The sequence below is a fragment of the Mobula birostris genome, chromosome 18 (genome assembly GCF_030028105.1).
Source record: "Mobula birostris isolate sMobBir1 chromosome 18, sMobBir1.hap1, whole genome shotgun sequence".
Taxonomy (NCBI): Eukaryota; Metazoa; Chordata; class Chondrichthyes; order Myliobatiformes; family Myliobatidae; genus Mobula; species Mobula birostris.
The window spans coordinates 18,386,178-18,399,195 of NC_092387.1; the positions used below are offsets into that span (position 1 = coordinate 18,386,178).

Here is a 13,018-nt window from a genome sequence, read left to right on the forward strand (position 1 = left end):
ACTGAGCTGATGTCAGACTGAGAGCTGCCATGATATCCAGATGTTCATGTGGCAGCTCCTCTGTGCTGTCCAGATGTGGTCCTCAGGATGGGTTGGCCTTCACAGCTGCCACAGTGCCAGTTCTTGCGTTGCTCATTACCAGAGTGGTTGTGACCTGTCTTGAGTGATTATAACAGTGTTCCATTAGTGTTTATTACACTTCACACACTGAGCTTTCATACAATTTCCGTATGTCCACAGAAATGGTATTTGTGGTTTTCAGGATTCACGGCAGTTTCCATAATGCATCTTGTATCACGGTTAACCAGTTGCTGTAAGTCAGGTATTATGTTTGCCAACAAATCAATGTGCAGACACAGTACAAACAGAATTTAAGCCTTTCCAGGCTCGCTTCCAGTTTCTGGTGGCTGGGTACAGGGGATTCTGCAGTTGCTGCAAGTCCAAAGCGGCACAACGAAATCCCGGAGGAGCTCAGCAGGTCAGGCAGCATCGATGGAAATGAATAAACAGTCGACACTTCGTCAGGACTCCTGAGCTGCTGATTTCCTCTGGCATTTTGTGCGTGGTTGAGGCCAGGACTAGTTGGGGTGTGGGCTGGTGAGTAGGGGACATCCATTGACTTGGAGGGGTTGGTGTGGAGAAGGTGTGGGGGGGCAGGTTTGCTCCATTAGACTGGGTGACTCAGCTTTGCTTCTTGGCTGCTGGAGGGGGGGCTGCCCCTTTGAGAAGGGGAAGGGAGGGTGGGAAGCACAGATGGGAGGGCTGTCTGTCAGCTCCAAGGTAGCAGAGAGCAGAGGCAATGTAACAACTGGGCAGCAGAGAACACAGGGCAGGCCAGCACTGGGAATTCTAGGGCTGTTTCTGGGAATACCGGGAGCTGGTGTTAGGATGCAGAAGTTTATACAGGAATGCTCTCAGCAAACGCCAAAAATGCTAAGGACAAGTATGAGAAAAACTGGGAACAGTTACAGTTAATACTGGGAGCTGAGGCCAGGAATATTGGGAACAGTCGCTGGGATTATGGGAATGTAATTGGGAGCAGAAAATGGAATACTAGGATTGAATACTAGGAGATTGAGGACAGACATGGAGACTGGGAATACTGGGTGTATTACACTGGGAATACTGGGCATGGACTAGAACAAACAGTGGAAGGACAATTGAGGGCAGATACTGTGAAATCAGGAGTTGGGAGTACAGGAGTGAATCTGAGCTGCCCCCTGACCATGACTGGCCCTCACTGTTGGCTGCTCCCACAGGTGGTGATGGCCGTAGCCCAGCTCTACTTCCACCTGGCACCCAGGGCAGAGGTCGGAGTCATCGCCAAGGCCTTGGTCCGTCTGCTGCGAAGCCACAGGTACAGGTGGGGGAGGGGAGGCGCGCGGTTGTCTGGAGACAGAATCGTCCAGCAGCCAAGCAGGCAGGATTGACCCCTGACCCTCCCCACCCCCGTCAGTGCTGCCCTGACTGGGGGCTTATCTCCCTCCAAGATTCTCCACTCACCCGTCGGGAATAGGGTTAGAACAGATATGAGGTGAGAGAATGTGAGTGAGAATGCATCGGGACGGCTGTTTTGGTCAGTTTGTGCCACTCCTGAGACTGTGCGGTCAGACTGCCTCTCTCCTCCTCCCAGGGCTGTACAGTCAGATAACAACCCCCCCTGTCAGATAACACCCCCCCCCCCCCCCCGGTGAGATAACACCCCCCCCACCCAGGGGTGTACAGTCAGACTGTCCTAGTGTCCAAAGCTGTACAGTCAGATAACAAAACCCCAACCCAGGGGTGTACAGTCAGTTTGTCCTACTCCTAGGGCTGTACAGTGAGACTGCACCCCCTAGGGCTTTACAGTCGAACCTGCCCTAACCCAAAGCTGTTCAGTCAGACTGCCCCCCCCCCCCCCCTCCCACCCCAACCTGGGATCCACAACCAGACTTGTGTGCTCTGGACTGTCAGGCAGAACCTTTCAGTGGTACATTGCCAGACTGAATCAACCCCCAACACGCACAGCCTCACTGGCCCTGAAGGTGTACAGCCAGCTGCAGCTCATCATGGAGTGAACAACACAATCAGAATGACCCACCCACGAGGTATATACTCACAGTCTACAGGCAAACCAACCGGCAGAGGCACAGGGTTCAGCCAATGGAATGGTGCCAAGAGTCTATTCCGCCCCTCAAGTGCATGCAGTCCCATTTACTGTCCAGCCTCCTCCTGGTTCCAGTGTTGTTGGTGAGGAGGCTTCCGCTGACTTCCCTCCCCAGCTCAGAATGATCAAGCCACCCATCCCTACCCTGCTGGCGGCTGGAGGAGAGGCCTCAAACCACCCAGACCCTGGCTTCTTCTCCTGTCCCACAGCCCACTCTCATCGTCATCGGAACAGCTCCCACCTTCTTCAGTGAGCAGGGGAGACCTGTGCTGTTTGTCCCCACTCCTCTGCCCCCTTCTACACCACCCACCCCCCAGCACCTTTCATCTACAGTGGCACAGCTGGTAAAGCCCCTGCCCCTCAGTGCCAGAGACCCGGATTCGATCTTGACCACCCGGATTCGATCTTGACCACGGTGCTGACTGCGTGGAGTTTGCATGCTCCTCCTGTGAGCAGCAGGGTTACTCCGGTTACTCCACACATCCCAAAGATGCAGTTGGTGGGTTAGTTGGCCACTTTAAATCGCGCCTGTTGTGTACGTGAGTTGGGGAGATGTTTGGGACTTGCAAGAGAGTTGCATTGAAATAAGGAGGAGCGGTAGAGATTGATGGGATTTCTCTCCAGGGGCTAGCATGAGTCCTGTGGGCCAATGGGCCTCCTCCTGTGATGTGTGTCGATCCCTTCATAGCCACTGTCATTATTGGGACAGCTTCCGCCCTCTTCAGTGAGCAAGGGAGACCTACACTGCTTGTCCCTCATCCCCTGCCACCTTCTGCACTGTTGATGGGGTCCAGGAGTTGGATGGATTGTGGATGCAAATCCTCCTCCTCCTGTTCGTTCCAGGAGCAATCCCACTAACTAAGCTCCTGCTTCCACACTCCCTCAGGATTAAACAGACAGATGCTTGCATTTGTAGAATGGCTTTCACAACCTCTGCGCTCTCCCCAAGTGCTCTGCGCCAGCTGGGATCTACTGACAGATCGCATCATCAGCAACACCGCACCCAATCTGTACACAGCAAGATCCCTCAAACTGTGCCATGGCAACAGCCCACTCATCAGACTGTATGCCATTGGTGCAGATACGGGCACTTTCCAGGAGGACAGGGAGAGCTCCCAAGCTCTGGAGTACTGTCGAGGGATCTTGGTCCAAATTGTCCGTGCATTCCCTGTGTCCTCCTTGTTTGGAGCATAGAAAGTCGGAAGTTGTGGCATGTGTGCTTGGGGTTTGGGGGTTACAGCTCGTTCAACCTGTGCTCACTCCCTCTTCCTCTCTGACTTTCCACATAGTGAGGTGCAGTACGTGGTTCTGCAGAACATCGCCTCCATGTCGATCAAACGCCGGGTGAGTCACTACCCTGATCGCTGGAGCAGAAGTGGAGATAAGACTCTGTCGGTCTGATGGGATTATCTGTGGGTTGTTGAACATTATTCTATTCACCAGCGATCTTCGCCTGACTGTTAACTCCCGATTGTGAGGGAGGGAGGCCTAACGTTAGGGGTTAAGTCAGCTTTGCGAAGGGATGCAGCAGGTAGTGCAGCTGCCTCACGGCTCCAGTGGCCTGGGTTCAATCCTGGTCTCCAGTCGTCGTCCATGTGGTTTGCACGCTCCCAATTGTGTGGGGTTTTGTTGGGTGCTCCAGTTTCCTCCCAAGTTGGAAAGTTACAGCATACTTAGCCACTGTAGATTGCTCTTGGTGTGTGGGTGAGTTGTGGAAGCCTCGGGTGGGGGGGGGTTGGTGTTGCTGGGAATGTGGGGAGAATAAATGGGATTAATGTCAGTGGGTGGTTGATTGTGAAAATTGAGTTGGCTGGGGGGGGGTGCAGGGGCAGGTGTTGGAGGAGGGGGCCTGTATCCATACTGTGCGACCCTGATGTTCAGGTACTCTGAGGGAGGATAACGCACTGGTGGGGTAATCACCAGACCAGTTCAAGAGGAATCATGAATGTAGCTCAAATTGTACAAGAATGAATGAATGACGGTAGGGTCTGAAGGGATTGTGTTGCTTGAAGATCTGAAACTTAAGGGGAGATTTAGCGGAGGTACTGAAAATGAAGGAAGGTTTTGCTAGATCAGAGAAGAAACTGTTTTCATTGGTGACCCGATGAGAAAGGTCAAAGGTAGCTGGAGCTGGGGTTTCACAAAATGCTGGAGGAACTCAGCAGGTCAGGCAACATCTATGGAGAGGAACATTCAGTGCTTCGGGCACATCAGATGAAAAGTCAACTGTTCATTTTCCCCTACAGATGGGCCTGACCTACTGACTTCCTCCAGCACTTTGGGTTTGATTCTGCAGAGTTCCAGCATCTGCATTCTCGCATGTGTCTTATGCTGGGTATAGGTCTGTAAGTTGCTGTGGGCTACGACGTTCTGTCAATGACACAGGGTAGATTCAGCAGTGATCTTCCATAGGGAACAAGGTGCACGCTTAAACCTGCAGGGACCCGACTGGAGAGCAGTGATTAGACTCATCGTTCCCTCAGTGAATGATAAGGCGTGAAGAGTGGAGTGTTGTCTATGCTGTGCATGGTCCACGAGCAGCAAGTGATAAGGAGAATAGAGGGGGGAGACCAGGGATGGTGGTGTGGAGATCTAATTGAAGTTGTCGTTCATATCTCTGTGTGTGGTCCTTGATTCAAGCATAGAGTAGCAGGTTACTATCGACCAGGGACTCTTCATAATCTTCAGCTTTTTATTCCTCAGGGAATGTTTGAGCCTCATCTGAAGAGTTTTTACATCAGGTCCACAGACCCTACCCAGATTAAGGTGCTGAAGGTGAGCCACTGTTACAGACAATGTTGACTCTCTACGATGAGACTACATTTTGACTCTTCTTTCCTTGTCTTGCACAGTTGGAGGTCCTGACCAACCTGGCCAGTGAAACTAACATATCAACGATTCTCCGGGAATTCCAGGTGAGGGGGAACGGAGACGCAGACTAGAAAAAGATCCCTTTAGAACAGAGATAAGGAGAAATTTCTTTAGCCAGAGGGTGGTGAATCTAGTCATAGTCGTAGTGATACTTTATTGATCCCAGGAGAAATTGGTTTTCTTTACAGTTGCACCATAAGTAATAAATAGTAATAAAACCATAAATAGTTAAATAGTAATATGTAAATTATGCCAGGAAATAAGTCCAGGACCAGCCTATTGACTTAGGGTGTCTGACCCTCCAAGGGAGGAGTTGTAAAGTTTGATGGCCACAGGCAGGAATGACTTCCTATGACGCTCTGTGTTGCATCTCGGTGGAATGAGTCTCTGGCTGAATGTACTCCTGTGCCCACCCAGTACATTATGTAGTGGGTGGGAGACATTGTCCAAGATGGCATGCAACTTGGACAGCATCCTCTTTTCAGACACCACCGTCAGAGAGTCCAGTTCCATCCCCACAACATCACTGGCCTTACGAATGAGTTTGTTGATTCTGTTGGTATCTGCTACCCTCAGCCTGCTGCCCCAGCGCACAACAGCAAACATGATAGCACTGGCCACCACAGACTTGTAGAACATCCTCAGCATCGTCCGGCAGATGTTAAAGGACCTCAGTCTCCTCAGGAAATAGAGACGTCTCTGACCCTTCTTGTAGACAGCCTCAGTGTTCTTTGACCAGTCCAATTTATTGTCAATTCGTATCCCCAGGTATTTGTAATCCTCCACCATATCCACACTGACCCCCTGGATGGAAACAGGGGTCACTGGTGCCTTAGCCCTCCTCAGGTCCACCACCAGCTCCTTAGTCTTTTTCACATTAAGCTGCAGATAATTCTGCTCACACCATGTGACAAAGTTTCCTACCGTAGCCCTGTATTCAGCCTCATCTCCCTTGCTGATGCATCCAACTATGGCAGAGTCATCAGAAAACTTCTGAAGATGACAAGACTCTGTGCAGTAGTTGAAGTCTGAGGTGTAAATGGTGAAGAGAAAGGGAGACAAGACAGTCCCCTGTGGAGCCCCAGTGCTGCTGATCACTCTGTCGGACACATAGTGTTGCAAGCACACGTACTGTGGTTTGCCAGTCAGGTAATCAAGAATCCATGACACCAGGAAAGCATCCACTTGCATCGCTGTCAGCTTCTCCCCCAGCAGAGCAGGGCGGATGGTGTTGAACGCACTGGAGAAGTCAAAAAACATGACCCTCACAGTGCTTGCTGGCTTGTCCAGGTGGGCGTAGACATGGTTCAGCAGGTAGACGATGGCATCCTCAACTCCTAGTCGGGGCTGGTAGGTGAACTGGAGGGGATCTAAGTGTGGCCTGACCATAGACCGGAGCAGCTCCAGAACAAGTCTCTCCAGGGTCTTCATGATGTGGGAGGTCAATGCCACCGGTCTGTAGTCATTGAGGCCGCTGGGGCGTGGCATCTTCGGCACGGGGACGAGGCAGGACGTCTTCCACAGTACAGGAACCCTCCGGAGCCTCAGGCTCAGGTTGAATACATGGCGAAGTACTCCACATAGCTGATGGGCACAGGCTTTGAGCACCCTGGTACTGAATCTGTGGAATTCATTGCCACGGACGGCTATTATTCGATATATTTAAAACGCAAGTTGATACGTTCTCGATTAGTAAGGGCATCAAATGTTGTGGGGAGAACGCAGAATAATGGGGTTAAGAGGAAAAATAAATCTGTCATGTTCGAATGGCAGGGCAGACTTGATGGGCTGAATGACCTGATTTTGCTTCAGTGTCTTTTGATTGTATGGTTTAAAGTGACCAGTCTGATTCAGACAGTCAACAAGTCACCTGAAGTTGGATGACTCAGTTCTGGGCCAGGAAGGCTGCAGTGACCGCAGGGCGAAGATGAGATGTGGGTTCTCAAGTTTACGGGTCTGGTTGCATCTGTGCAGCTGTCGGGGTGGGAGTGAGATGGGGAGTTGTAGTGGCATCAGCTGGACACTCGGGGGCACTGCTGTGCACTAAGTGCCGGTGACTGTTTCACCCGAAAGGTCCATCTGGGTCCCTGACTTGGGGAGGGGAGGGAAGGGGTAAGAGGACAAGTATAGTTGCCTGAAGACAAGTGGTCAGTGGAGACAGAAGAGTGGCCAGGAAATCACAAGGGGAACAATCAGTTTGGAGTGTTGAAAGGAGCAGGAAGGTTGATAGGGCGGTAAAGCAGGCATGCTTGCCTTTATGAGTTGAGTGATTGAGTTCAAGAGTTGGGAAGTTATATTGCGGATTTATAAACAACCATTATGGGAAAGAGTTCAAGGGTTTAGAGAGTATGCAGATCTGGTTTACCAGAATGCTACCTGACTTGGAAGACATTTACTATACAGAAAAGTTGTACTATCTTATTTTCTCTGGAGTCGGGAGAACTTTGAGGTTTATAAGATCATGTGAGGCATAAATAGACATGCAGTATCTTCATCAGAGGGTTGAACTGTCTCATACCAGAGGACATGGTGAGAGGGGATCTAGGGGATCAAAGGAAATGTGGTTTCTTCACAGGCTGTGATGGGTGGCTGGATGTGCTACCTGGAGTAATGGTGCAGCCAAATACAACTGAGGTGTTCAAAATGTTCTTAGGTAGGCGTATAAATATCCTTGAAATAAAGGGAATAGTTGGTAGAAGGGATTCGTTTAGTTGGGCTTTCAACTTAAAATTTGTTAGGGAGAAAGTAAAGACTGATGTAGCAGTATTTCAGTGGAGTAAGGGAAAATACAGAGAGGAGTTGGCCAAAGTATCTTAGAAGGAGCTGCTGGGCAGGGATGTCAGCAGAGCAGCAATGGCGTGCATTTCTGGGGAGAATGAGGAAGGTGCAGGGCATGTGTATTCCAAAATTGAAGAAATACTCAAATGCTAAAATAGTACAACCATGGCTGACAAGGGAAGTCAAAAGAAAGGGCATACAACAAAGCAAAAATTAGTCAGAAGATAGAGGATTAGGAACTTTTTAAAACTTACAGAGAGCAACTAAAAAAATCATTAGAAGGGAAAAGATGAAATATGAAAGCAAGCTAGCAAATAATATCAAAGTGGATAGTAAAAGTTTTTTCAAATATGTTAAAAATAAAAGAGAAGTAAGAGTGGATATAGGACCACTAGAAAATGAGGCAGGAGAAATAATAACGGGGGATAAGGAGATGGCTGATGAACTAAATGAGTATTTTGCATCAGTCTTCACTGTGGAAGACACTAGCAATATGTCTGATGTTGTAGTGTATGAAGGAAGAGAAGTGGGTGCAGTTATTGTTACAATACAGAAGGTGCTCAAAAAGCTGAAAGATCTAAAGGTACATAGGTCACCTGGACCAGAGGAACTGCACCCTAGGGTTCTGAAAGAGGTAGCATTAGAGAATGTGGTGGCATTAGCAATGATCGATCAAAAATCATTGGACTCTGCCATGGTGCCAGAGGACTGGAAAACTGCAAATGTCACTCCATTCTTTAAAGAAAGGAGTAAGGCAGCAGAAAGGAAATTATAGACCAGTAGCCCCACTAACCCATTGACTCAATCCCCCACTTACTCTCCCACAACCTTACTCTCCCAGCATTCCCATTATCTGTCCTCAGGATCCATCACTCACCCACATATTTGTGCTAATTAACCTACCAGCCTGGTCATCTTTGGGATTTGGGAGGAAGCTGGAGCAAGGGAAAGCCACAGAGTCAGAGGGTGAATGTGCAAACTCCACACGAAGTCAGCACTGAACCAGGATCGCTGCAGATGATAGGCAGTGGCTCTACTGGCTGTGCAATGTTGCAGCAACTTCAGAGTATCGGTTAACTTTTATTTTCTTTCCCCCATATTGTTGTAAAGCAGTAGATGTTTGAACTGGGACATGCGAGCACACTGAATGAAAGGAAACACAGTAATTGGCAAGGAAATGAAATGTGGTACATTATGCATCACATGATCAAATTCATCAGATGGGTTGTTGTGTGATTAGATCTCCAGGAGTACATCAAGGCAGAACTGGAGCCGAGACGTTTACAAGGGGATGTTAATTAAACAGACGAGTGGAGCGGTGGGGGTGGGGGGGGGGGGTGGTGAGAAGAAGCAGATAGGTCAGAAGCTGCCTGCTGTGAAGTGTAAACCCAAAACAGTACAGGAGCAATGGTATAAAGCTGTCTCTCAGAGCTGTAGGTTCTGTTTGAAGAACATTAGCCTTTCAGTGGGTGAGGACAGTGTGCTCTCTGACAAAGATAACAAGGTTCAAGATTGTTTGTTGTCATTGTTCAGTGGACGAGTGTAAAACAGTACAAAATAATTATTACATCGATCCCATGCAGCATGAAAACACAATAAAGAAACACAATAAACTTAAGAATAAAATCAACCCTATGAAACGCAATGTACAATAACTGTTGTATACATGGACTGCTTTTATGTAGGTGAAGTGACGCTGGGTGATGTGTATGGAGGGGTGGTGGGGGTAGGTTAGTGGGTGAAGGTGTTGATCAGCCTGACAGCTTGGGGGAAGTAACTGTTTTTGAGTCCGGTGTTTCTGGCGTTGGTGCCACGTAGCCTCTTCTCTGGGGGTGGGAAAAACAGTCCATTTAAAAAAAAGGATCTAATGCTTAGAAAGGGTCTCATGCTTTCCTGGCATATGTGATGAATAAACTCTTCTCGGGCTTCCAGCTGGGTACAGGTGTTGATTATAATCGACGTTTCAATGACGAACTCTGCCATCTTCGTCAGGGATGATGCCTGGGCAGGTCTAGTCCGGCGGTATTTATACCCCCGTAGTCCGTCCCTCCTGATTTCTGTAAGCAAGGTGGGTGGGATCCTGCGTGATGTTGCTGGTCTTTCTCTGGCACCTTTCTGTATACATGTCCTGGATGGTGAGTAGACGGGTGCTGGTGATGCATCGGGCAGCTTTAACCACCTATTACACAGCTCTCCTGTGTGTCCCAGTCAGGCCAGCTTGGGTATTCCTCGCTTCCCACCTCACCCACGTACAGAAATCCCAGGATTTAGAGTCATACAGCAAGAACAGATCCTAAAGGCAACCTGCTCCATGCTGACCAAGACACCCTTCGAAGAATGTCCCACATTAAGGGTCTTGTCAGCATGGATTCTCGGGTGAGCAACCTTCCCAGGAGTTCCCTGTTTGACCAGTTTGCCTTCTGGTGGCCTCCAGGAAGCCTATGGACGAGTAACCATCTCTCTTTGATCTGAATGCTTCAGTTTAAACGAGAGGTCAGACTGAGGTCTTATGGGTATTGGCTCCAATGTAACTCAAGTAAAGAAAGCCAGGCTGGCAAGAGTAGGGAACACGCACAAAATGCTGCAGGAACCTCAGCAGGCCAGGCAGCATCTATGGAAAAGAGTGCAGTCCACATTTTGAGACCCTTCAGCAGGACTGGAGGAAAAAAAAGATGAGGTGCAGGTTTAAAAGGTGAGGGGAGGGAGAAACACAAGGTGATGGCTGAAACTGGAAATGGGAGGGGTGAAGTAAAGAGCTGGAAAGTTGATTGGTGAAAGAGATACAGGCTGGAGAAGGGGGAATTTGATCGGAGAGGACAGAAGGCCATGGAAGGAAGAAAAGGGGGGCAGGAGCACCAGAGGGAGGCGATGGGCAGGCAAGGAGATAAGGTGAGAGAGAGAAAAGGGGATGGGGAATGGTGAAGGGGAGGGGGTGGGACATTATTGGAAGTTTGAGAAATCGCTGCAACACTAGGGCTGGTGGAGCAGCTGCCAGAGGGGTGAGATGACTTCCAGATTCCATGGTTGTAGAGGAGATTCTGCATTCACTTTTCATCTTTCTTAAACAGGACAGAAACAGGCCATTCAGCCCATCGAGTCTGTGCTGACTACCAATTATTCATTTACAGTATTCCTACATTAACCCACTTCTTAATTCCACCCCCCTCCATTCCCATCAATTCCTTCCAGAATCTCTCTCACAGTTTCTCACCAGGGATGATTTATAGCGGCTAGTTAACCCACCGACCTGCGCAATTTGGAATGTGGGAGGAAAATGAGGCCCTCGGGATGTGGGTTTGGTGAGAGGGAGCCACAGTCACAGGAAGAACATGCATATTGCCCGTAGACAGCACCCAAGACAGTGTCAGTGTCACAAGCTCTAGATTAATCTCTTGGTCACTTTGATTTTAATGGATTTACCTTTGTACAGATTAATTGTGAATTTTTCATGTGTTGAAGACTACATAAATTAGAATGGAGAAACAATTTGTGGATATAAAAGGAACGGGAAACAGGACTAATGGGTTTGCGTTACTAGAGGCATACATAGATTCATTGGGAAAAGATTACCTAATTTTGTGATGTAGTCCTGTGTAGTCACCTTTGCAAGTAACCAGATGGAAATCAGGGAGAGGGTTTGCATGAAATTTTTATTCTTGCCTTTGTTTTAACCGTTTTGCTAAGTTGTTGCTTCGGGTAGCTGGGGAGGATGGAGACTGAACCTCGAGTGATGAGACCTTCCATTGACAGATCCCCGGGGAGAACTGCCAGCCCTGTTCTCAATGTCTCGAACACAGCTTGTCCGGAATGAGCAGTGGTGTAGAGACTTGACTCCGCTGTGGTAGACAGCTTGTAGAGTTCTAGAATCATACAGCGTGCAAGCAGGCCATTTGGCCCAGCATGTCAATGTTGACCACTGGCCACCTGTCTGTTTTAGTCCCATCTTCCAGCACAAGTTCTATACAGTTCCGTGATGCAACTTCTACCACTCTCTCCAGCAGTGTGTCCCAGGTGCTTAGCACTCTCTGGGTGAAAAAGATCTCCTCCTGACTCCTCTATATGTCTTCCCATTGACCCTAAACCTGAGTTCTCTAGTTTAATTCACTTCTGATGAGGGCAAAAGATTCCTGCAGTCTAGCTCCTCATAATTTTATATACGAGGGCGATTGATAAGTTTGTGGCCTACAGTAGAAGGAGTCAATTTGAGAAAAAACCTAGCACATTTATTTTCCTACATTTATGCACTTAGTCCAGTGGTCGTGGAGCATACGGATCCCTTCTTTGTAGAAGACGGCATCTTGGACCTTCAGAAAGTGGTCCACAGTAGAAGAAAGCCCTTAACTCCGAGTGGAGTCATCGGGACGCTGTCATGATGGCATTTTTTTTTTTAGCAGGCTTTCTTATTTTTACGAGGCCAAGTTGCTAGCTTGACGCTCAACCCAGCACGGATGGAAAGTGTGCAAGGGAGCCGGCTGGATTCAAACTCGGGAACCTCCACTCCAAAGTCCGGCACTGATGCCACTATGCCACCAGCCAGCAGTCCACAGCAGGGGTGGTTGATAAGTACATGGCCTAAAGTAGAAGGGGATGAGGAGAAACTTCAAACTTTAGCATTTTCACTCAGAGTTGAACTGCACGTGCATGTAACGAGAGCTGTATAACTCATCGGCAGGAGGAGAAGATGGCAGTGCGCAGCTCTCCGTGTGCGCAGCTCTCCGGTGAAAAATGATATCATATCCATTAAATAGGGGCCGTGGACAATTCTGATTTGATGGAGAATGGACGTGAAAGCACAGAGGAACATCTGGAGAAATTTCTGAAACGTCCGTTCACTGCTGTCGTTACTGTGTGGTCGTGAATCTTTCAGAGGGTAGGCCTCAAAATCCCCAGCCTTGCCTGCTTTTGGCCACCGAGAAGGAGGTCGAATCGTTCGGACAGAGATGGTGCTCAGTACTCGGTGTCAGAAAGCTGATCAGAGCTCAAAGTTTTCGGATGACTCAGAGTCGGATTGTGGTCGGCATGGCAGGGAGAGTTTTTCTTCCTTCTCCCGTCTGCGTGAGATGTGGGACATTTGAGAAACTTTGAACTTTACTGTGCTCACGGACTTCTTCATCAAGTTGTGGCATTGTTACACTGTTTGTAACTACATGTTATAATTATGTGGTTTTGTCAGATTTTTCAGTCTTGATTTGCCCTGTGTTTTGTGATATCATACCGGAGGAA

At 48.7% G+C, this 13,018-nt stretch overlaps 1 protein-coding gene across 7 annotated transcripts in view; it reads left to right on the forward strand.

Annotated features, from left to right (window-relative positions):
* The window catches only part of LOC140211985 (AP-3 complex subunit beta-2), a 168,041-nt gene that overhangs the window by 93,089 nt on the left and 61,934 nt on the right, over nt 1-13,018 (forward strand). For all 7 annotated transcript variants that reach the window (XM_072282298.1, XM_072282299.1, XM_072282300.1 and 4 more), the window contains exons 9-12: nt 1,260-1,357; nt 3,436-3,490; nt 4,850-4,921; nt 4,999-5,061. In XM_072282298.1, coding sequence (XP_072138399.1) covers nt 1,260-1,357; nt 3,436-3,490; nt 4,850-4,921; nt 4,999-5,061 — 288 coding nt within the window. The remainder of the gene's footprint in view (nt 1-1,259; nt 1,358-3,435; nt 3,491-4,849; nt 4,922-4,998; nt 5,062-13,018) is intronic.